Source organism: Salmo salar, unplaced genomic scaffold (genome assembly GCF_905237065.1).
Source record: "Salmo salar unplaced genomic scaffold, Ssal_v3.1, whole genome shotgun sequence".
In the NCBI taxonomy this organism is placed as follows: domain Eukaryota; kingdom Metazoa; phylum Chordata; class Actinopteri; order Salmoniformes; family Salmonidae; genus Salmo; species Salmo salar.
In genome coordinates, this window is record NW_025547971.1 from 156299 (window position 1) to 182323 (window position 26025).

Sequence of the window (26025 nt, forward strand, 5' to 3'; positions counted from 1 at the left end):
ACGCTCGGTCTGAGCGCAGCCACCGTGAGAAAACTAGGCCCAAAATCAAGCCTGCACCAATATGTCAAGTGCTTTTGGGTGACAGTTAGAGAACCGTTAGGGTTAGAAGCACAATTCGACCTCAGGAGCGTTCCTGAGGTCCTCCCGATCTGTGCAAGCCTAACCTTGACCATGTGGCATTGACCCTTCACAGTGCAAAGAAGGTGTTTATATCAAACAGTGTGCAATGACTTCTCTCCCCATAGGAATACATTGACTATTCTCCTAAATTCAACTTGAAGCCTATGTGAACCTGTCTTCTATAACAATCCATCAGGCTACTGTGACGTCTACCTAAGGTTCCTGGAGCAAACGGAAGTTGTTAAAAATCACCCTAGAGCTATTGTAATATAACCAACCTGCAGAATGTGAAAATCACGCAACTCAACCCTGTGTCATTCAGTCAATTCTTAAGGTAGAGGCTTCATATTCAGGATTCTGTTTATGCCTACCCCAAAGACAACGTATGTTGAGTAAGAGCTTCCTGTGACAACCGGAAGTTACCTTCGTTCCAACAATCAAAGAACCGTCAGACCTAGAGCTCTGAAACTTTAGAAACCTGTTCTAGAGGTCAAGTCGATTGTGCACAGTGAGTTATGTGGCTCTAGAAGGTTCTCAGACCGAGAAACAGCCTCGTGCATTTGCAATATGTTCAATTCATTTTGACTATCATGAAAATGGCGACATTTAGAAATGTCCCAGAGTCGCAAGACTAGGTGCATTGAAACTACCTCGGCCCATAGAGATGGACCCCGACGTTTCTGTCCGATAGCTCATTCAAGGACCCCGAAGCAACGCCCGGAAAAAATGGATTTTCATCACCAATTAACCTCTTACATCTAGATGTTCCGCTAGCGGAACACCTGCTCCAATATCCAATGATGGGTGTGGCGCGAAATACAAATTCCTCTAAAATTCGAAAACTTCAATTTTTCAAACATATGACTGGCCGGATAAAAAACGTACCCGATTTAATCTGGTTGATACTCCTGCCCAGTAACTAGAATATGCATATAATTATTGGCTTTGGGTAGAAAACACCCTAAAGGTTCTAAAACTGTTTGAATGGTGTATGTGAGTATAACAGAACTCATATGGCAGGCAAAAACCTGAGAAGATTCCTTACAGGAAGTGGCCTGTCTGACCATTCCTTGAGCTTCTTGACTCTGTTTATTGAAGACTGAGGATCTTTGCTGTAATGTGACACTTCCTACGGCTCCCATAGGCTCTCAGAAGGCGGGAAAAAGCTGAATGATGTAATTCCAGCCCCAGGCTGAAACACATTAGCGCTTTTGGCAAGTGCTCTATCAGAGGACAATGGGCTGAGGCGCATGCACGAAGTCGACCCCATGTTTTTATTTTCTATCGTCTTTGAACCTAAACACAGATTCCTGGTCGGAATATTATCGCTTTTTTACGAGAAAATGGCATAAAAATTGATTTTAAACAGCGGTTGACATGCTTCGAAGTACGGTAATGGAATATTTAGAATTTTTTTGTCACGAAATGCGTCGTGCGCGTCACCCTTCTTTACCATTCGGATAGTGTCTTGAACGCATCGAACAAAACGCCGCTATTTGGATATAACTATGGATTATTTTGAACCAAACCAACATTTGTTATTGAAGTAGAAGTCCTGGGAGTGCATTCTGACGAAGACAGCAAAGGTAATAACATTTTTCTTATAGTAAATCTGATTTTGGTGAGTGCTAAACTTGCTGGGTGTCTAAATAGCTAGCCCTGTGATGCCGGGCTATCTACTGAGAATATTGCAAAATGTGCTTTCACCGAAAAGCTATTTTAAAATCGGACATAGCGAGTGCATAGAGGAGTTCTGTATCTATAATTCTTAAAATAATTGTTATGTTTTTTGTGAACGTTCATCGTGAGTAATTTAGTAAATTCACCGGAAGTTTGCGGGGGGGTATGCTAGTTCTGAACATCACATGCTAATGTAAAAAGCTGTTTTTTGATATAAATATGAACTTGATTGAACAAAACATGCATGTATTGTACAACATAATGTCCTAGGTGTGTCATCTGATGAAGATCATCAAAGGTTAGTGCTGCATTTAGCTGTGGTTTGGGTTTATGTGACATTATATGCTAGCTTGAAAAATGGGTGTCTGATTATTTCTGGCTGGGTACTCTGCTGACATAATCTAATGTTTTGCTTTCGTTGTAAAGCCTTTTTGAAATCGGACAGTGTGGTTAGATTAACCTCTCTAGGGTCGGAGGGACGAAATCGTCCCACCTACTCAACAGCCAGTTGAATCCCGTGGCGCGATTTTCAAATACCTTAGAAATGCTATTACTTCAATTTCTCAAACATATGACTATTTTACACCATTTTAAAGACAAGACTCTCGTTAATCTAACCACACTGTCCGATTTCAAAAAGGCTTTACAACGAAAGCAAAACGGGTCACATCTGTGTGTGACAAAGGGACATTGGTGTTTAACTATGGGTGATGTTGTTCACATAAAGCTACTACTATAATGCTCTCAGCTGTAAGCATCATGTTATACTGTTTAAATGTCAGCCACCAGACCAGAGCATCATGTTATACTGTTTAAATGTCAGCCAACTGTGCTGTCCATAACCCTGTATAGACCACCAAACCACTGCCCCACTTTCCTTACTTATTTCTCTAATATTCATGTTGACAAAGAGACTGACTCCAAAGGCCATTGAATTGATGAATCTTTTGAGCTCTATGGACTTTATCCAACATGTTAATTAATGGACCACCCATAACCACAGCCATACTCTGGACCTGGTTATTACCAAGGGGCTTTCTACTGGGCCCACCCATAACCACAGCCATACTCTGGACCTGGTTATTACCAAGGGGTTTTCTACTGGGCCCACCCATAACCACAGCCATACTCTGGACCTGGTTATTACCAAGGGTGTTTCTACTGGGCCCACCCATAACCACAGCCATACTCTGGACCTGGTTATTACCAAGGGGCTTTCTACTGGGCCCACCCATAACCACAGCCATGCTCTGGACCTGGTTATTACCAAGACCTCTCATTAAAGGCTTCAGTCATACAAAAGTTATACTTAAATCCGAACTGGTTGGAGATTATAAGAGTACATGGCCATAAAGGCTAGGTCATTTTTCAAGCTGTTCAAACATTCATAGACATTCAAATAATATAAACAGTGGTTGTAGAGGGAGCAACCGGTCAGCAACTTAGGAGTAAATGTCAGTTGGCTTTTCATAGCCGAGCAATCAGAGATCAAGACAGCAAGTGTGTGTGCGAGAGGGAGACAGAGAGAGAGAGAGAGAGAGAGAGAGAGAGTCTGTCTGTCTCTCTCTCTCCCTCTCTCCATCTCTCTCTCTCTCTCTCTCTCTCTCTCTCTGTCCCTCTCTTCTATATATATCTATTTATCTCTCTCTACCTCTCTCTCTGTGTTTCTCTCTCTCTTTCTCTCTCTTTCTCTCCCTCTCTATCTCTCTCTCTTTCTGTGTATCTCTCCTCTCTAGGGCCCCTCATTCTGTCACACACATCTTTCATACCTCTCAGTCCTTCTCAAGAGGAAGTATAGATGGTTAGAGAGGAGAGGTGGGTGGGTGGGGGATGGACAGGCTACAAGTCACTAGAGTTTAGATACAGTTAGTGATCGACACGTTGAGATGGAACGCACCTGTCTTCTACTCTGTGAGTTGAATATTATCTAAATGGTTTAATGTCTAGATATAATTGTAATATCTGTATGGTTTAATATCTGTAAATCTATATGGTTTAATATCTGTAAACTTTAATATCTGTATGGTTTAATATCTATATAGTTTAAAATGTGTATGGTTTAAAATCTATAATATTTAATATATATATGGTTTAATATCTATATAGTTTAATATCTATATATTTTAAAATGTGTATGGTTTAATATCTATAATATTTAATATATATAGTTTAATATCTATATAGTTTAATATCTATATAGTTTAATTTCTAAATAGTTTAATATCTGTATAGTTTAATATCTGTATGGTTTAATATCAACATAATTTAATATATATATATATATATATATAGTATAATATCTGTATAGTTTAATATCTATGTAGTTTAATATATGTATAGTTTAATATCTGTATATGTTAATATATATATAGATTAATATCTATATAGATTAATATCTATATGGTTTAATATCTATATGGATTAATATCAATATGGTTTAATATCTAAATAGTTTAATATCTAAATAGTTTATCATATGTATAGTTGAATATCTATTTTGTCTATTATCAATAAGTCAGAAGTTTACATACACTTTAGCCAAGTACATATAAACTCAGTTTTTCACTACTCCTGACATTCAATCCTAGTAAAAATTCCCTGTCTTAGGTCAGTTAGGATCACAACTTCATTTTAGGAATGTGAAATGTCAGAATAATCGTAGAGAGAATGATTTTTTCAGGTTTTATTTCTTTCATCACATTTCCAGTGGGTTAGAAGTTTACATACACTCAATTAGTATTTGGTAGCGTTGCCTTTAATTTGTTTAACTTGGGTCAAATGTTTCGGGTAGCCTTCCACAAGCTTCCCACAATAAGTTGGGTGAACTTTGGCCCATTCCTCCTGACAGAGCTGGTGTAACTGAGTCAGGTTTGTAGGCCTTCTTGCTCGCACACATTTTTTAATTCTACCCAGACATTTTCTATAGGATTGAGGTCAGGGCTTTGTGATGGCCACCCCAATACCTTAACTTTGTTGTCCTTAAGCCATTTTGCCACAACTTTGGAAGAATGCTTGGGGTCATTGTCCATTTGGAAGACCCATTTGCTACCAAGCTTTAACTTCCTTACTGGTGTCTTGAGATGTTGCTTCAATATATCCACATCATTTTTCATTCCTCATGATGCCATCTATTTTGTGAAGTGCACACTGGTGCAGCAAAGCACCCCACAACATGATGCTGCCAACCTCGTGCTTCACGGTTGGGATGGTGTTATTCGGCTTGCAAGCCTCCCCTTTTTCCTCCAAACATAACGATGGTCATTATGGCCAAACAGTCTGTATATTCTTTTAAATAAATATGATTTGATGAAATATTTAATTTGGCCTGTACTACTACTACTACACCTGTGCATTTAATAACACATTCAGAAATGGCAAAAATACAGTAAATTTTTTTTCATTTAAGGTTTAAGGAATAAGGTTTAGGATAGTGTCTCGTATCTACGAGATATAAGAAAGATAAGGAAATATATTTGTATATTCACTTCATTTGTATGGGTTACCTTCAGATGAAGGTTTAATATCTATATATATCTCCATACTTCCATTCATTTGTATGGGTTACCATGGGTTACCTTCAGACGTCATTCCGTCAGTAGAAGATGCCTGGTTATTCTTTAAAAGTGCTTTCCTCACAATCGTAAATAAGCATGCCCCACTGAAAAAGTGTAGAACCAGGAACAGATATAGCCCGTGGTTCAATCCAGACTTGACTGCACTTGAACAGCACAAAAACATCCTGTGGCATACTGCATTAGAATCGAATAGGCCCTGTGATATGTGATATTCCTTTTCAGGGAAGTTAGGAACCAATTTACACAGGCAGATAGGAAAGCAAAGGCTAGCTTTTTCAAACAGAAATGTGCATCCTGCAGCACAAAGTCCAAAAAGTTCTGGGACACTGTAAAGTCCATGGAGAATAAGAGCACCTCTTCCCAGCTGTCCACTGCACTGAGGCTAGGAAACACTGTCACCACTGATAAATCCATGATAATTGAGAACTTCAATAAGCATTTTTTAACGGCTTGCCATATTTTCCACCTGGCCACCCCTACCCTGGTCAACAGCCGTACACCCCCCACAGCAACTTGCCCAAGCCTCCTCCCTATTCTCCTTTACCCAGATCCAGATAGCTGATGTTCTGAAAGAGCTGCAAAATCTGGACCCCTACAAATCAGCAGGACTAGACAATCTGGACCCTCTCTTTCTAAAATTATCAGCCGAAATTGTTGCAACCCCTATTACTAGCCTGTTCAACCTCTCTTTCGTAACGTCTGAGATTCCCAAAGATTGGAAAGCTGCCGCGGTCATCCCCCTCTTCAAAGGGGGAGACACTCTAAACACAAACTGCTACAGACCTATATCTATCCTACCCTGCCTTTCTAAGGTATTCGAAAGCTAAGTTAACAAACAGATCACCGACCATTTCAAATCCCACCGTACCTTCTCTGCTATGTAATCTGGTTTCCGAGCTGGTCATGGGCGCACCTCAGCCACGCTCAAGGTCCTAAACGATATCATAACCTCCATCGATAAGAGACAATACTGTGCAGCTGTACTCATCGACATGGCCAAGACTTTCGACTCTGTCAATTACCACATTCTTATCAGCAGACTCAACAGCCTTGGTTTCTCAAATGACTGCCTCGCCTGGTTCACCAACTACTTCTCAGACAGAGTTCAGTGTGTCAAATCGGAGGGCCTGTTGTCCGAACCTCTGGCAGTCTCTATGGGGTGCCACAGGGTCAAATTCTCGGGCTGACTCTTTTCTCTGTGTACATCAATGATGTTGCTCTTGCTGCTGGTGATTCTCTGATCCACCTCTACGGAGACGATACCATTCTGTATACTTCTGGCCCTTCTTTGGACACTGTGTTAACTAACCTCCAGATGAGCTTCAATGCCATACAACTCTCCTTCCGTGGCCTCCAACTGCTCATAATGCAAGTAAAACTAAATGCATGCTCTTCAACAAATCGCTACCAGCACCTGCCCGCCCGCCCAGCATCACTACTCTGGACGGTTCTGACTTAGAATATGTGGACATCTACAAATACCTAGGTGTCAGGTTAGACTGTAAACTCTCCTTCCAAACTCACATTAAACATCTCCAATGCAAAATTGAAATCTAGAATCGGCTTCCTATTTCGCAACAAAGCATTCTTCACTCATGCTGCCAAACATACCCTCGTAAAACTGACTATCCTACCGATCCTTGACTTCAGCGATGTCATTTACAAAATAGCCTCCAACACTCTACTCAACAAATTGAATGTAGTCTATCACAGTGCCATCTGTTTTGTCACCAAAGCCGCATATACTACCCACCACTGTGACCTATATGCTCTCATTGGCTGGCCCTCGCTTCATATTCGTCGCCAAACCCACTGACTCCATCTATAAGTCTTTGCTAGGTAAAGCCCTGCCTTATCTCAGCTCACTGGTCACCAGAGCAGCACCCACCCGTAGCACGTGCTCCATCAGGTATATTTCACTGGTCACCCCCAAAACCAATTCCTCCTTTGGGCGCCTTTCCTTCCAGTTCTCTGCTGCCAATGACTGGAACGAATTGCAAAAATCACTGAAGCTGGAGACTCATATCTCCCTCACTAGCTTTAAGCACCAGCTGTCAGAGCAGCTCACAGATCACTGCACCCCATACTGTTATTTTTTATTTTTGCACCCCAGTATCTCTACTTGCACATTCATCTTCTGCACATCTATCACTTCAGTCTCTATCACTCCAGTGTTTAATTGCTAAATTGTAATTATCTCACCACTATGGCCTATTTATTGCCTAACCTACCTTATCCTGTTATGGATAGGGGGCAGTATTTTCACGGCCGGATAAAAAAACTTACCTGATTTAATCTGATTATTACTCCTGCCCAGAAACTAGAATATGCATATAATTATTAGCTTTGGATAGAAAACACTCCAAAGTTTCTAAAACTGTTTGAATGGTGTCTGTGAGTATAACAGAACTCATTTGGCAGGCCAAAACCTGAGTAGATTCCTTACAGGAAGTGCCGTCTCTGACCATTTCTTGGGCTTCTACACTCTCTTTATTTAAAACTGAGGCTCTTTGCTGTAACGTGACACGTCCTACGGCTCCCATAGGCTCTCAGAAGGCGGCAAAAAGCTGAATGATGTCTTTGCAGGCCCTGGCTGAAAAACACAAACAGTAGAGCATTTAGATAGTGGTCGATCAGAGAACAGAGACTGGAGGCGCGTGCACGAGGCGACACCATGTTTTTATTCTATCGTCTTTGAATGAAAACAACGACTCCCCGGTCGGAATATTATCGCTTTTTTACGAGAAAAATAGCATAAAAATTGATTTTAAACAGCGGTTGACATGCTTTGAAGTACTTTAATGGAATATTTAGAATTTTTTGTCACGAAACGCGTCGGGCGCGTAACCCTTCGTCACCCTTTGGATAGTGTCTTGAACGCATCGAACAAAACGCCGCTATTTGGATATAACTACGGATTATTTTGAACCAAACCAACATTTGTTATTGAAGTAGGAGACCTGGGAGTGCCTTCTGACGAAGAACAGCAAAGGTAATCCAATTTTTCTTATAGTAAATCTGAGTTTGGTGAGGGTCAAACTTGGTGGGTGTCAAAATAGCTAGCCTGTGATGGCGAGCTATCTACTCAGAATATTGCAAAATGTGCTTTCACCAAAAAGCTATTTTAAAATTGGACACCTCGATTGCATAAAGGAGGTCTGTATCTATAATTCTTAAAATAATTGTTATGTTTTTTGTGAACATTTATTGTGAGTAATTTAGTAAATTCACCGGAAGTGTTCGGTGGGAATGCTAGTTCTGAACGTCACATGCTAATGTAAAAAGCTGTTTTTTGATATAAATATGAACTTGATTGAACAAAACATGCATGTATTGTATAACATAATGTCCTAGGCGTGTCATCTGATGAAGATCATCAAAGGTTAGTGCTGCATTTAGCTGTGGTTTTGTTTTTTGTGACATTATATGCTAGCTTGAAAAATGGGTGTCTGATTATTTCTGGCTGGGTACTCTGCTGACATAATCTAATGTTTTGCTTTCGCTGTAAAGCCTTTTTGAAATCGGACAGTGTGGTTAGATAAAGGAGAGTCTTGTCTTTAAAATGGTGTGAAATAGTCATATGTTTGAAAAATTGAAGTTTTTGGATTTTTGAGGAATTTGTAATTCGCGCCACGCCTATCATTAGATATTGGAGCAGGTGTTCCGCTAGCGGAACGTCTAGATGTAAGAGGTTATCTTACCTAATTTGCACACACTGTATATATACACTTTTTTATTTTGTGTTATTGACTGTACGTTGACTGTACGTTTGTTTATTCCATGTGTAACTCTGTGTTGTTGTTTGTGTCGCACTGCTTTGCTTTATCTTGGCCAGGTCACACTTGTAAATGAGAACTTGTTCTCAACTAGCTTACCTGGTTAAATAAAGGTGAAATAAGAAAATAAAAAATAAAATGAAGGTTTAATATCTATATATATATATATATATATATATATATCCATACTTCCATTCATTTGTATGGGTTACCTTCAGATGAAGGTTAATATCTATATATACCTCCATACTTCGATTCATTTGTATGGGTTACCATGGGTTACCTTCAGATTAAGGTTTAATATATATCTATATATCTATAACTATCACTATCATGTACCATAGTGATATTTCTCTCTGTGTGTTTCAGTGTTTACATCATGTACCATAGTGATAGTTCTCTCTGTGTGTTACAGTGTTTACATCATGTACCATAGTGATAGTTCTCTCTGTGTGTTTCAGTGTTTACATCATGTACCATAGTGATAGTTCTCTCTGTGTGTTTCAGTGTTTACATCATGTACCATAGTGATAGTTCTCTCTGTGTGTTTCAGTGCTGTTGAGTACACTGGTATACTGTAGCCTCGGACAAGGTGGAGGTGAGTACATTTATCTGTATTCATCACCTGTTCTATAATAGTAACATTTATCTATATTCATCACCTGTTCTATAATAGTAACATTTATCTATATTCATCACCTGTTCTATAATAGTAACATTTATCTATATTCATCACCTGTTCTATAATAGTAACATTTCTCTATATTCATCACCTGTTCTATAATAGTAACATTTCTCTATATTCATCACCTGTTCTATAATAGTAACATTTATCTATATTCATCACCTGTTCTATAATAGTAACATTTCTCTATATTCATCACCTGTTCTATAATAGTATCATTTCTTCCTGGTCTCTTCATTGGTTCTTCATGTCTCCAGTCCTTATTCTCTTAGTAAATAATGTTCCATAATGGATCTCCACTTGTTCTAGCTGCTCTCACCTGCAACACATCACAGGGTAGAAAGTGTTACTCTGTGATGGAAGATACAGACTCATATAGCTACATAATGACTATAACTCCAACCCTGTGGGGGTGTCACTAATCAGGTCTACAGTACAACAATAGGGCAGTGATCAGGTCTGCAGTACAACAATAGGGCAGTGATCAGGTCTACAGTACAACAATAAGGCAGTGATAAGGTCTACAGTACAACAATAGGGCAGTGATCAGGTCTACAGTACAACAATAGGGCAGTGATCAAGTCTACAGTATAACAATAGGGCAGTGATCAGGTCTACAGTACAACAATAGGGCAGTGATCAGGTCTACAGTACAACAATAGGGAAGTGATCAGGACTACAATACAACAAAAGGGGCAGTGATAGTCTGGGGCGGCAGGTAGCCTAGCGGTTAGAGCACTGGACTAGTTACCGAAAGGTTGGTGGATTGAATCACCGAGCTGAGAAGGTAAAAGTCTGTCGTTCTGCCACTGAACAAATATTCCTAGGATGTCATTGTAAATTACATGTTGTTCTAATCTGACTTGCCTAATTAAATAGAGGTTAAATATAAAAAATAAAGTCAGACACCAACTGGCTCTCTCCCTCCCTTCTGTCTGGAGACCAGGACATAATCTGGAGAAAGATCTACTGTCTCTATTATATTATGACAGACCAGCTAGATCTACTGTCTCTATTATATTATGACAGACCAGCTAGAGCTACTGTCTCTATTATATTATGACAGACCAGCTAGATCTACTGTCTCTATTATATTATGGCAGACCAGCTAGATCTACTGTCTCTATTATATTATGACAGACCAGCTAGATCTACTGTCTCTATTATATTATGACAGACCAGCTAGATCTACTGTCTCTGTTTCAGCATCTCTGTTAGAATATAAAGCCTTGTCTCCAGATCTCAGGATAGTAGCCTACCCTCATCACCAGGTTAAACAGCTAGAGAATAGCCTCTCTCTGCTGTGTTTCAGCATCTCTGTTCCAATGCAGCTCACAGGCTTCATCGCTCTCTTCTCTCTCTCTCCCTTTCTCTCTCTCTCTTAGATCTCTCTCCTCCAGCCTCTCTGAGCGTCAGTCCTGACAGATCTCAGTTCTTTGAATATGATGGTATGTCCACAAACACCATCTACTAACATTATAGTGTTTAGTGGTTCATCTGGTTTCTGATAGCTGATGTTATGTTTATATATGATGTTTATATATTATATACAGCTGGAGCTGTGATCCTGGAGAGACCTGTTTATATATGATGTTTATATATTACATACAGCTGGAGCTGTGATCCTGGAGAGACCTGTTTATATATGATGTTTATATATTATATACAGCTGGAGCTGTGATCCTGGAGAGACCTGTTTATATATGATGTTTATATATTATATACAGCTGGAGCTGTGATCCTGGAGAGACCTGTTTAAATATGATGTTTATATATTATATACAGCTGGTCTGTCACGGCTGTCGTAGGAAGTGGACCAAAACGTAGCGGGAATGTGAATGCTCATCTTTTTTAATTTGAAGAAAAGTGAACACTTACAAAATAAACAAACAACGACTAAACAGTTCCATAAGGCATATCAGCTATACAGAAAATAACTACCCACAATTCCCTACTACAAGACACCCCTATACATAGGACCTTCAAACAGAGGCAACGAGGAACAGCTGCCTCCAATTGAAGGGCAAATCAATAAAGCTAAACATAGACCTAAACAACCTAGAACTAACATAGAATATCCTAACCTAGAACCTAAACCTAAAACCCCGGTACACTCTAAACCAACACCCCTCTACATAAACACATAATATAACAAACCCATAAACACTCTAAACAAATACCCCCTGCCACGTCCTGACCAAACATAAATAACAAATAAGCCCTTTACTGGTCAGGACGTGACAGTACCGTCCCCCAAAGGTGCAGAACCCGGATGCACCTAACAAAAAAAATGATCTACAAAAATAAACCCCCCTAACTAAAGGGAGGGAAGGGAGGGTGGCTGCCGTCACCGACGGTTACCGTGCTACACCCCCCCCTCCCCAACCCACCTATACTGGAGGTGGATCAGGCTCAGGCCTAAGTCCCCCACCTAACCTGTCCACCCCCGCTGAAAGCTCAGGGCTATGATGCGTCGCTGGAGACCTCGGGCTGATGCGCATCGCTGGAGACCTTGGGCTGATGAGCGTCTCGCTCGGTTCTGGACTGTATGCCGTCTCACTCGGTTCCGGACTGTAGGGCGACTCACTCGGTTCCGTACTGTAGGGCGACTCACTCGGTTCCGGACTGTAGGGCGACTCACTCGGTTCCGGACTGTAGGGCGACTCACTCGGTTCCGGACTGTAGGGCGACTAACTCGGTTCCGGACTGTAGGGCGTCTCACTCGGTTCCGGACTGTAGGCCGTCTCACTCGGTTCCGGACTGTAGGGCGACTCACTCGGTTCCGGACTGTAGGGCGACTAACTCGGTTCCGGACTGTAGGGCGTCTCACTCGGTTCCGGACTGTAGGGCGTCTCACTCGGTTCCGGACTGTAGGCCGTCTCACTCGGTTCCGGACTGTAGGGCGTCTCACTCGGTTCCGGACTGTAGGCCGTCTCACTCGGTTCCGGACTGTAGGGCGTCTCACTCGGTTCCGGACTGTAGGGCGACTCACTCGGTTCCGGACTGTAGGGCGACTAACTCGGTTCCGGACTGTAGGCCGTCTCACTCGGTTCCGGACTGTAGGCCGTCTCACTCGGTTCCGGACTGTAGGCAGTCTCACTCGGTTCCGGACTGTAGGCAGTCTCACTCGGTTCCGGACTGTAGGGCGACTCACTCGGTTCCGGACTGTACACTGTTGCCGGACACTCTGGACTGGGCACTGCGCACTGAAGGCCTGATGCGTGGGGCTGGCTTAGGAGGTGCCAGACTAGGGACACGCACCACAGGGATAGTGCGAGGAGCAGGAACAGGGCGTACTGGACTGGGCTAACGCACTGGAAGCCTGGTGCGTGGGACTGGCTTAGGAGGTGCCAGACTAGGGACACGCACCACAGGGATAGTGCGAGGAGCAGGAACAGGGCGTACTGGACTGGGCTAACGCACTGGAAGCCTGGTGCGTGGGACTGGCTTAGGAGGTGCCAGACTAGGGACACGCACCACAGGGATAGTGCGAGGAGCAGGAACAGGGCGTACTGGACTGGGCTAACGCACTGGAAGCCTGGTGCGTGGGACTGGCTTAGGAGGTGCCAGACTAGGGACACGCACCACAGGGATAGTGCGAGGAGCAGGAACAGGGCGTACTGGACTGGGCTAACGCACTGGAAGCCTGGTGCGTGGGACTGGCTTAGGAGGTGCCAGACTAGGGACACGCACCACAGGGATAGTGCGAGGAGCAGGAACAGGGCGTACTGGACTGGGCTAACGCACTGGAAGCCTGGTGCGTGGGACTGGCTTAGGAGGTGCCAGACTAGGGACACGCACCACAGGGATAGTGCGAGGAGCAGGAACAGGGCGTACTGGACTGGGCTAACGCACTGGAAGCCTGGTGCGTGGGACTGGCTTAGGAGGTGCCAGACTAGGGACACGCACCACAGGGATAGTGCGAGGAGCAGGAACAGGGCGTACTGGACTGGGCTAACGCACTGGAAGCCTGGTGCGTGGGACTGGCTTAGGAGGTGCCAGACTAGGGACACGCACCACAGGGATAGTGCGAGGAGCAGGAACAGGGCGTACTGGACTGGGCTAACGCACTGGAAGCCTGGTGCGTGGGACTGGCTTAGGAGGTGCCAGACTAGGGACACGCACCACAGGGATAGTGCGAGGAGCAGGAACAGGGCGTACTGGACTGGGCTAACGCACTGGAAGCCTGGTGCGTGGGACTGGCTTAGGAGGTGCCAGACTAGGGACACGCACCACAGGGATAGTGCGAGGAGCAGGAACAGGGCGTACTGGACTGGGCTAACGCACTGGAAGCCTGGTGCGTGGGACTGGCTTAGGAGGTGCCAGACTAGGGACACGCACCACAGGGATAGTGCGAGGAGCAGGAACAGGGCGTACTGGACTGGGCTAACGCACTGGAAGCCTGGTGCGTGGGACTGGCTTAGGAGACGCCAGACTGGAGACACGCACCTCAGGGTCGGCACGAGAAGCAGGGACTGGATACACCGGGCCATGGGTAAGCACTGGAGGTCTGGAGCGCACCTCTTGCACAACCCGTCCTGGCTGGATGGTAATAGCAGCCCTGCACGAGCAGAGTGCTGGTACAGGGCGAACTGGGCTGTGCAGAGGCCTGATGGTTGCCGTGCGTAGAGCAGGCGTAGGGTAGCCTGGGCCTAGGAGGCGCACTGGTGGCCAGATGTGCTGTACAGGCATCCTCCTTCCAGGCTGGATGCCTACTCTAGCACGGCACTTGCGAGGGGCTGGGATCGCTCGCACCAGACTGTGCGTGCGCATGGGCGAGATCGTGCGCACTTCCGCATACTCCGGTGCTCTCCACTCCAAATGCTTCCCATAATAAGCATGAGGAGTTGACTTAGGGCTCACTCTTGGCCCAGCCAAACTACCCGTGTGCCCCCCCAAAAAAAATGATTGGGGGTGCCTCTCGTGCTTCCCCATCGGCGCGTACAAAGCCTCATACCGGCGCCACTCCGCCTTGGCTGCCTCTATCTCCTCCGGTGGGCGACGGTATTCACCAGCCTGGTGCCATGGTTCAGCCCCGTCCAGAATTTCCTCCCATGTCCATGATTCCAAGGAGCTCTGCTGCTTCTCCTTCTTCCGCTGCTTGGTACGTTTATGGTGGGTAGTTCTGTCACGGCTGTCGTAGGAAGTGGACCAAAATGCAGCGGGAATGTGTATGCTCATCTTTTTTAATTTTAAGAAAAGTGAACACTTACAAAATAAACAAACAACGACTAAACAGTTCCATAAGGCATATCAGCTATACAGAAAATAACTACCGACAATTCCCGACGACAAGACACCCCTATACAAAGGACCTTCAATCAGAGGCAACGAGGAACAGCTGCCCCCAATTGAAGGTCAAATCAATAAAGCTAAACATAGACCTAAACAACCTAGAACTATTATAGAATCCCCTAACCTAGAACCTAAACCTAAAACCCCGGTACACTCTAAACCAACACCCCTCTACATAAACACATAATATAACAAACCCCTAAACACTCTAAACAAATACCCCCTGCCACGTCCTGACCAAACATCAATAACAAATAAGCCCTTTACTGGTCAGGACGTGACATGGTGCTGTGATCCTGGAGAGACCTGTTTATATATTATATACAGCTGGAGCTGTGATCCTGGAGAGACCTGTTTATATATGATGTTTATATATTATATACAGCTGGAGCTGTGATCCTGGAGAGACCTGTTTATATATGATGTTTATATATTGTATACAGCTGGAGCTGTGATCCTGGAGAGACCTGTTTATATATGATGTTTATATATTATATACAGCTGGAGCTGTTATCCTGGAGAGACCTGACAAAGGGCAGAAAGGGTCTCATTGAATCTGGTGTAGACTGGTAGAACAAATCAATGTTTAACTCAGATGTGATACAGACCCAGCTCTGGAATATATTACAATAGTACAGATATCAGACTGACCCTCTCTATGTATCTCTCTCTCTACATCCCTCTCTTTTTTCTCTCTCTGTGTGTCTCTCAGATCAGACTTTCTCTCTCTCAGTTCTCTCTAACCAAGCATCTCTGAGTCTCAGTCCTGACAGATCTCAGTTCTTTGAATATGAGTCTGTCTCTCTGAGCTGTGAGGTTCAGGGGAACTCTGCTAGATGGAGAGTGGTGAGGAACACAACGAGAGGAATCCTTTCAGAGTGTCATACTGACTGGGGAAAACAACAAGGGTCTTCATGCAATGTGTCACTAACACCATCAGACAGTGGAGTGTACTGGTGTGAGTCTGGTTCTGGAGAACACAGCAATGCTGTCAACATCACAGTACATGGTATGTCCACAAACACCATCTACTAACATTATAGTGTTTAGTGGTTCATCTGGTTTCAGATAGCTGATGTTATGTTAATATATGATGTTTATATATTATATACAGCTGGAGCTGTGATCCTGGAGAGACCTGTTTATATATGATGTTTATATATTATATACAGCTGGTCCTATGATCCTGGAGAGCCCTGCCCTTCCTGTGACTGAGGGAGATTCTGTGACTCTGCGCTGCAGATATCAGGAAACTCCCTCTGACCTCACAGCTGTTTTCTACAAAGATGGATCCCTCATCAGGGCTGAGACTACAGGAGAGATGACCATCCCTGCAGTATCCAAGTCAGATGAAGGACTCTACAAGTGTTACAACTCGAAAGGAGATTCACCAGAGAGCTGGATGACTGTGACAGGTGAGAATATGAGAAACTTTGACATTCAGATTATCTGGTTCTTCTTTACACTGTTAAGTGGTGCGTTATAAACAGGGTGGTTCCAGCCCTGAGTGCTGATTGGCTGGAAGCCCTCAGTCACAGGAAGGGCAGGGCTCTCCAGGTGTCATATCAATTCTTGTTAATCTAACTGCATTGTCCAATTTAGCTATTACAGTGCAATAATACCACGCTATTGTTTGAGGAGAGATCACAATTTTGAACATGAAAAGTTATCCAGGCGTCGTGCGTAGAAACAGCCATAAACCCCCGGAGGTTCCTTACTGGGCGTACTACTACAACGTAATTAGAAAAATAAATGTTTTGTCATACCCGTGGTATATGATATTGGCCCTTATACCACACCTCCTGGGGCCTTAATGCTTCAATATCTACTGACGTGGTAGTTACATGTCTAACACTGTATTGGCTGTAACCATGAAAATATACAGAACATTTACATTATGAACAGAATAACATGAAAATATACTGAATATTTACATAATGAACAGGTGAGCCATCTACTGTGACTGGTCTTATTCGCTCCCCTTTCATATAGAAGCCTGAAACAACTTTCTAAAGACTGGTGACATCTAGTGGAAGCCTTAGGAAGTGCAATCTGACCCCATTTACACTGTATATTGGATAGGCAATCACTTGAAAAACTACAAACCTCAGATTTCCCACTTCCTGGTTGGATTTGTCTCAGGTTTTCACCTGCCATATGAGTTCTGTTATACTCAGACATCATTCAAACAGTTTTAGAAACTTCATTGTTTTCTATCCAAATCTACTAATAATATGCATATCCTAGCTTCTGGGTCTGAGTAGCAGTCAGTTTACTCTGGGCACACTTTTCATCCAGACGTGAAAATACTGCCCCCTATCACAAAGAAGATAACAGGTGGCAACAGTGAGAGACTTATTTCTGGAGAGATGCAGGGCCTGGGTTAACCTCTACATCACCAGAGGAACAGAGGAGGAGTAGGATAAGGGTAGGGCTAAAGGCTATAAGAACTGGTCGTCTAGTGCGTTCGGAGCAGAGAGTAAAAGGAGCAGACTTCTGAGCATGGTAGGAAAGATTCAGAGCATAATGCACAGACAAGGGCATGGTAGGATTTGAGTACAGTGAAGGTAAACCTTGGCATAGAGTGACAATGAGAGAGGCTGCATCTCTGGAAGCGCCAGTTAAGCTAGGTGTGGTCTCCGCATATGTGGGGGGTGGGCCAAGGGAGCTTACCGAGGCATGTAGAGCGGGACTAGGGGCTCCGCAGTTAAACAAAACAATGAGAGCTACCCTAAACAACAGTATACAAGGCATATTGACATTAGAGGTAGGCATATAGCAATCACAGGTGTTGATTGGGAGGGATAAGACAACAACGGGTAAACAGCTAAGACAACAACAACAACGGGTAAATACATTTACATTTTAGTCATTTAGCAGACGCTCTTATCCAGAGCGACTTACAGTAGCGAATGCATACATTTCATACATTTCATGCATATTTTTTAATTTTTTTATTTTTTTTATTGTACTGGCCCCCCGTGGGAATCGAACCCACAACCCTGGTGTTGCACACACCATGCTCTACCAACTGAGCCACAGGGAAGACCGGAGATGAATGTGCAGAGAGGGTAAGTTAGCTACACACAGGGCCTGAGTTCGAGGCTGGGGCCGACAGATAAACAAAATGAGGTACCGTGTTAATGAACAGTCCTGTAGGCATCAGCTGTGTAGCCGAGTGATCATAAGGTCCAATAAGCAGCAATGGACAAAACAGGGAGCCGCTCGGCAGTCCTCACTACGCTAGGCGAGCAGGAGACACAATGCTCAGAGAGCTAGCAGGCCGGGGCTAGTAGCTGGGTCCTCACCGACATCAACGACGCAGAGGCCGGTTGAGAGCACATCGGCCGAAATACGTCAGCAGACCAGCAGACCAGTTGGTTCAGGCCAATTGGCAAGAGAGGTATTGTAGTTGGTGTACTTCGTTTGCTAGCCGGGGAAATGGGCCTAGCTAAAGCGGCTGGTGTCCGAGCTAAAGGTAAAGACCGCTAGCAGTGGCTAACAATGACTAAATAGCTGGCTAGCTTCTGATGGAGGTTCTGTTTATAAGGTAAAAAAAAATTGCAGAACCGTGCCACGTTGGGTGAGGCGGGTTGCAGGGAGGTATATTTCATTTGAAAATGGAAAAAGAGATTGAAATGTATACAGAAAATACTAAGTGTTTACACGGGATAATAACAGGACAAAAACAAACACGTCTTGTTGCTACACCATCTTGGATCATCGATTATGAAGTGCTTTGAGAGACTAGTCAAGGATCATATCACCTCCACCTTACTGGTCACCGAGACCTTCAATTTGCTTACCGCCCCAATAGTTTAACTTAGTTTAGTTTAATTTAGTTTAACAGACGACGCAATCGCCATCACACTGCACACTTCCCTATCCCATCTGGACAAGAGGAATACCTTCGTAAGAATGCTGTTCATTGACTACAGCTCAGCATTCAACACCATAGTACCCTCCAAACTCATCATTAAGCTTGAGACCCTGGGTCTTGACCCTGCCCTGTGCAACTGGGTCCTGGACTTTCTGACGGGGCGCCCACAGTTGGTGAAGGTAGGAAATCTCCACTCATGCTGATCCTCAACACTGATGCCCCACAAGGGTGCATTCTCAGCCCCCTCCTGTACTCCCTGTTCACCCATGACTGCGTGGCACGCCTCCAACTCAATCATCAAGTTTGCAGACGACACTACAGTGGTAGGCTTGATTACCAACAACAACGAGACGGCCTACAGGGAGGAGGTGAGGGCCCTCGGAGTGTGGTGTCAGGAAAATAACCTCACACTCAACATCAACAAAACAAAGGAGATGATCGTGGACTTCAGGAAACAGCAAAGGGAGCACCCCCCTATCCACATTGATGGGACAGCAGTGGAAAAGGTGGAAAGATTTAAGTTCCGCAACAGCGCCTCTTCAACCTCAGGAGACAACCGCAAGGCTCTCCAGAGGGTGGTGCGGTCTGCACAACGCATCACCAGGGGCAAACTACCTGCCCTCCAGGACACCTACAACACCCGATGTCACAGGAAGGCAAAAAGATCATCAAGGACAATGACCACCTGAGCCACTGCCTGTTCACCCCGCGTCCATCCAGAATGCAATGTCAGTACAGGTGCATCAAAGCTGGAACAGAGAGATTAAAAAACAGCTTCTATCTCAAGGCGATCAGATTGTTTAACAGCCATCACTAGCCCAGAGAGACGGCTGCCTACCTACAGACTTGATATCATTGGCCACTTTAATTAATGGAACACCTGTCACTTTAATAATGTTTACATATCCAACATTACTCATCTCATGTGTACTTACTGTATCCTTCACTATCTATTCTTTACTATCTATTGCATCTTAGCCGCTCTGTCACAGCTCATCCATATTGTTTCATATTTATATATTCTCATCCCATTCCTTTACTAGATTGTGTGTATTAGGTTTTGTTGTGGGATTGTGAGATATTACCTGTTAGATACTGCTGCACTGTCTCGTCTAGAAGCATAAACATTTCACTACACCCGCAATAACATCTGCTAACCACGTGTTCAGTATGTGACCAATAAAATTTGATTTGATTTGATATGAGAAACCTTGACATTCAGATTATTTGGTCCTTCTTTACTCTGTTAATTGGTGCTAAAACCTGCATTACAAACTGGGTGGTTCCAGCCCTGAATGCTAATTGTCTGACAGCTGTGGTATATCAAACCATATTCCACGGGTATGACAAAACATGTCACGGCTGTCGTAGGAGAGAGAGGACCAAGGCGCAGTGGGTTGCATGCTCATCATTATAATTTATTAAATAAACGTGAACACGGAAAACAAAGAACGACAGACCGACAGTTTCACAGACTACAAAAATAACAGCAGTGCGAAATACAACTTCCCACAAAATACAAACAAAACCTATAACTATATATAGGACTCTCAATCAAAGGCAACTACAAACACCTGCCTCCAATTGAGAGTCCAACACCCAATTACCTAACATAGAACTACTAAACTAGAGATAACATAGAAATACAGAAAAACATAGAACATAACCCAAAACCCGGAAATAATAAAACAAACACCCTTCTACTCATACCACCACCCCGAACCAACCAAAACAAATATACCTCTGCCACGTCCTGACCAAATATAATACATATAATACCTAAATACTGGTCAGGACGTGACAAAACATGTATTTTTTCTGCTCTAATTACGTTGGTAACCAGTTTATAATAGCAATAAGGCACCTCGGGGGTGTTGTGGTATATGACCAATATACAACGGCTAAGGGCTGTTTCAGGTTGTATACTCCACGTTGTGACGTGCTTAATTAAACAGCCCTTTCTGGTGTCTAGGTCACCAGGCGTTATGACGCACACCTGTCACCATGGTTACGCGCATTATGACACTCACCTGGACTCCATCACCTCCTTGATTATCTTCCCTTTATGTCCCTCCCTTTGGTTCCTTTCCCAGATGTCATTGTTTCTTGTTTTGTATTATTGGAATTTCGCCATATAACACACCTCCTGATGCTTCAATATGTACTGACGTGGTAGTAACATGTCTTACACTGTATTTGCTGATACCATGAAAATGTACAGAACATTTACATAATGAACAGAATAACATGAAAATGTACAGAACATTTACATAATGAACAGAATAACATGAAAATATACTGAACATTTACATTATGAACAGAATAACATGAAAATATACTGAACATTTACATTATGAACAGAATAACATGAAAATATACTGAACATTTACATTATGAACAGAATAACATGAAAATATACTGAATATTTACATTATGAACAGAATAACATGAAAATATACTGAACATTTACATTATGAACAGAATAACTAACTATGAAAATATACTGAATATTTACATTATGAACAGAATTCTAAATGAGTGTGTATTTTCTTGCCACATACATCCATGTTTCTCTCCAGTGTTTTATATTTTCTTTCTCCCACTGCTGTTCCAGCTCCCATTCCATCTCCACCAGTCCCAGTGTTGTCCATGTCTCTACCCAGGCTGCTGTGTAGTCTACTGGTGGGGTCTCCCTACCTGCTGGTGACCATCATACTGCTGGTGAAATACTGCAGGAGCAGGGCTCAAGGTGAGAACCTGAGTTTATACAGGATCACCTCATTCCAACCTCATTCCAACAGAATACCTGTTGTAAATCTGAAATATATCACAAGGACTGACAATACTGCAGTAGCTCTGACTGATTCATGTTGTAAAGTGTTGATAACTGTATCTCTGATTGAACCATGTTGTAAAGTGTTGATAACTGTATCTCTGATTGAACCATGTTGTAAAGTGTTAATAACTAGCTCTGATTGAACCATGTTTAAAGTGTTGATAACTGTATCTCTGATTGAACCATGTTTAAAGTGTTGATAACTGTATCTTTGATTGAACCATGTTGTAAAGTGTTGATAACTGTATCTCTGATTGAACCATGTTGTAAAGTGTTGATAACTGTATCTCTGATTGAACCATGTTGTAAAGTGTTGATAACTGTAGCTCTGATTGAACCATGTTTAAAGTGTTGATAACTGTCTGTTTAGGGGGAACCAGGAAGACCCACCAAGACCAATTAGGTGAGTTTCTACCTTACAACACAACAGCTGCAAGGGCACAATATGGTATTCTGAACACAGTGTGTACTATATTATGGTACCTCTTAGTAGTAGTAGAAAGTAGGATGGATTAGAGTCAACTACCACAATATGTCACTGATATTAATTAATGCATTTAGGAGTAAATAGCCTGCATATTGGTGCGAAGTAAATATCATATCCCAGGTATTGATGAGAAGTAAATAGCCCTGGAATTGAAAAGGATTAAATATCTCAGGTATTGATAAGGAGTAGATAGCCCACAAACTGACAAGAAGTAAATCGCCCTGGTATTGATAATGAGTAAATAGCCAGGTATTGATGTCGGAGATGTCTAAGTGGTTCTGTATTGGATAAGTAAATACATGGCCACACTGATGAACTACTTCTGTGTTGAACAGGTGATCATGTTGAAGAAGAGTGAGGCTGAGATCACCTGATCACCATAACAACCATCAGAATGGAACTCATGGAATTCTAATATAGAACTGTGAGTCACAATGCTGTATGTTGTTACATTGTAGCTCCACCTGCTGGAACAATAGTGGCATTTGATCAAATGTGATCTATTAACTGATACATGTATTATTCTGATTGGAATGTGTTTTAATATAATGTGTGTTGTATTATTCATTCAGCAGCTGTCCTTTAACATCAGTCATATACTGGTCATATACTGTATAGCATTATGGTTGATATATTGTAAATGCCTTCACTTTTCATGTCTATACAGATCAACTGATAGGTGTTGAGGTTCAGGCATTATTGTTACAGGTTCAGTATAATGTTACATGTTACAGAGATAGAAAACATACAGGAGAGGAGAATTCAATTATTACAATTATTTACTTTATTTTCCAATTTAGGTCTCTATAGAAATTCATCATTATTTGATTTGATTTAAACATTAAACTCTTGTAGGCCCTTTGTTATATTGTGGTTGTTTTGTGCAAAACCATTATTTTTCAATTAATCATCTTGGTAAGATATTGCTTTTGTCTTTGTAGCATATAGAATTAAATTAATGATTTTCCTCAATCATGTAGCCTGTTTTTAATCTGTTCTGAATGACATCACAACCACTCAGTTTTTAATTTCATTCACTTCCCTTTATGTATCTTCTAAATACTCCATTCCAGGTTTCCCCTACAGCCCCCAGGGCCTTGAGTATCTTCTAAATGATCCATTCCAGGTTTCCCCTACAGCCCCCAGGGCCTTGAGTATCTTCTAAATACTCCATTCCAGGTTTTCCCTACAGCCCCCAGGGCCTTGAGTATCTTCTAAATGCTCCATTCCAGGTTTCCCCTACAGCCCCCAGGGCCTTGAGTATCTTCTAAATACTCCATTCCAGGTTTTCCCTACAGCCCCCAGGGCCTTGAGTATCTTCTAAATGCTCCATTCCAGGTTTCCCCTACAGCCCCCAGGGCCTTGAGTATCTTCTAAATGCTCCATTCCAGGTTTTCCCTACAGCCCCCAGGGCCTTGAGTATCTTCTAAATGATCCATTCCAGGTTTCCCCTACAGCCCCCAGGGCCTTGAGTATCTTCTAAATACTCCATTCCAGGTTTCCCCTACAGCCCCCAGGGCCTTGAGTATCTTCTAAATGCTCCATTCCAGGTTTCCCCTACAGCCCCCAGGGCCTTGAGTATCTTCTAAATACTCCATTCCAGGTTCCCCCTACAGCCCCCAGGGCCTTGAGTCATTTCTGCCATACTGATCAACAACTGACAGTGAAAGTCACATTTATTTTATATGATCAATGTTCTTCAGCATCCCTAGTTGTTGTAAATTGAAATATTTACTACAGCCTACTTGTTGTCCAGTGGCGATTTTAGCTGTAAATCTTGGTGGGTCAAGGACATTTTTTTTCGATTCATGCCAACAAAGCCACTACACTACACAACACAAAACTAAACAATACATTAATTGCACTATAACGGTGACAAACGTTTCACATAAACTATTTAGGGCCTACATGAAGCTGTCCCAACAGCAGAGACTTCTTTTCAGCACCACGGAGTGACTCCTTACCACCACTACCCATGAGCCTCAGTGGAGCCTTGTCTGGCAGCGAAACAGTTCATTCAGCCTCATTAACTGCCTTTAAAAAAACATAGCTGATATGGCTGACTTGTTTAAACAAATGTGGTTTCTGCTGACAATTGAGATGTACAACTATGGCATAAGGGAACGATGAGTGGATAAGAGGCAGTCGTAATTTTGATTAAGACAATGAGTGAGCTGAGACGGACGTAATGCAATATAACTATTTGTTCAGCACTTTTGAAATGTACAGCGACAGAATTCATAACATGGGCCGTTCTTACAGTATTCTACCTGTACACCAAGTCAGAACCTTGGGATATAAAAAGGGGGCATATAAGCAGACAATAAAAGCTTATTATAAACATTTTTGGGGGTGGCACGGCGGTCCTTCTTGTGGGCAAATTTTCTCATGAAACTTTGTCATCAAAGTCTGTCGTTCTCTGTATTTATGGTGCTTTCAAGACAACTGGGAACTCTGGAAAAAAAACAAGGTCGAATCATGACGTCAGTTATCTTCAGGTCGGAGCTCTAGAAAGAGGCCATAGTTGAATTTTCTAGCTCTCCCTGTAGATTTTGCGGCGACGTTGTGTCCCCATGAGTGACAGAACACTGAGCCAATCACGGCGCAACTACAGAACATTACCAACCCCTACGCTCTGTATTTTCCGCTGGCTGCCCCTCCACCACAGAAAGCACTGAGCTATGCGGAAACACCTGCATTTTGGAGCTGCCTTAAGAAAGAACAAAAGAGACCATGTTTGTATGCGGTTTTATTGATCGACCTTCATGTCTTAAAGTAATGATGGACTGTTGTTTCTTTTTGCTTATTTGAGCTGTTCTTGCCATAATATGGACTTGGTATTTTACCAAATAGGGCTATCTTCTGTATACCACCCCTACCTTGTCACAACACAACAATCAACACTGTTTCCATAAACACTGAGCAGACACTGTTGTCGGTGTCAGGAGAGGAGAATGGCTGCCGTTTTACAGTCCCCTAACCAATTGTGCTATTGTGTGTGTTTTTGTACATCCTGACCATGTCTGTAATACCCATGTTTCAAGCAGACCACCATAGTCCCTGTGCCCAAGAATGCGAAGGTAACCTGCCTAAAAGACTACCGCCCAGTAGCACTCACATTGGTAGCCATGAAGTGCTTTGAAAGGCTGGTCATGGCTCACATCAACACCATCATCCCAGAAACCCTATACCCACCCAATTTGCATACCGCCCCAACAGATCCACAGATAACGCAGTCTCTATTACAAACCATACTGCAGTTCCCCACCTGGACAAAAGAAACACCTATGTAAGAATCCTGTTCATTGCCTACAGCTCAGCGTTCAACACCATAGATCCCTCAAAGCTCCTCAATAAGCTAAGGATCCTGGGACTAAACACCTCCCTCTGCAACTGGATCCTGAATTTCCTGTCAGACTGCCCGCAGGTGGTGAGGGTAGGCAACAACACATCTGCCACACTGATCCTCAACCCCGGGAACCCACAGGGGTGCGTGCTTAGTCCCCTCCTGTACTCCCTGTTCACCCACAGCTGATTGACCAAGCAGGACTCCAACACTATCATTAAGTTTGCTGACGACACAACGGTGGTAGGCCTGATCACCGACAAAGATGAGACAGCCTATAGGGAGGAGGTCAGAGACCTGCAGTGTGGTGCTAGGACAACAAGCTCCCCTCAATGTGAGCAAGAC

At 43.1% G+C, this 26025-nt stretch overlaps 1 protein-coding gene across 2 annotated transcripts; it reads left to right on the forward strand.

Annotated features, from left to right (window-relative positions):
- Positions 1 to 3625: 3625 nt before the first annotated feature.
- LOC106583402 (Fc receptor-like protein 5) lies at positions 3626 to 23306 on the forward strand. 2 transcript variants are annotated; one of them, XM_045711752.1, is made up of 8 exons: positions 3626 to 3711; positions 9705 to 9749; positions 11222 to 11284; positions 15844 to 16140; positions 16304 to 16546; positions 21626 to 21760; positions 22218 to 22250; positions 22670 to 23306. In XM_045711752.1, the coding sequence occupies exons 1-8, from the start codon at positions 3687 to 3689 to the stop codon at positions 22690 to 22692; spliced, it is 864 nt and encodes a 287-aa protein (XP_045567708.1). In that variant the 5' UTR covers positions 3626 to 3686; the 3' UTR covers positions 22693 to 23306. The 2 variants fall into 2 exon arrangements, with proteins under 2 accessions (XP_045567708.1, XP_045567709.1); XM_045711753.1 differs by having other exon boundaries at positions 21647 to 21760.
- Positions 23307 to 26025: the final 2719 nt, after the last annotated feature.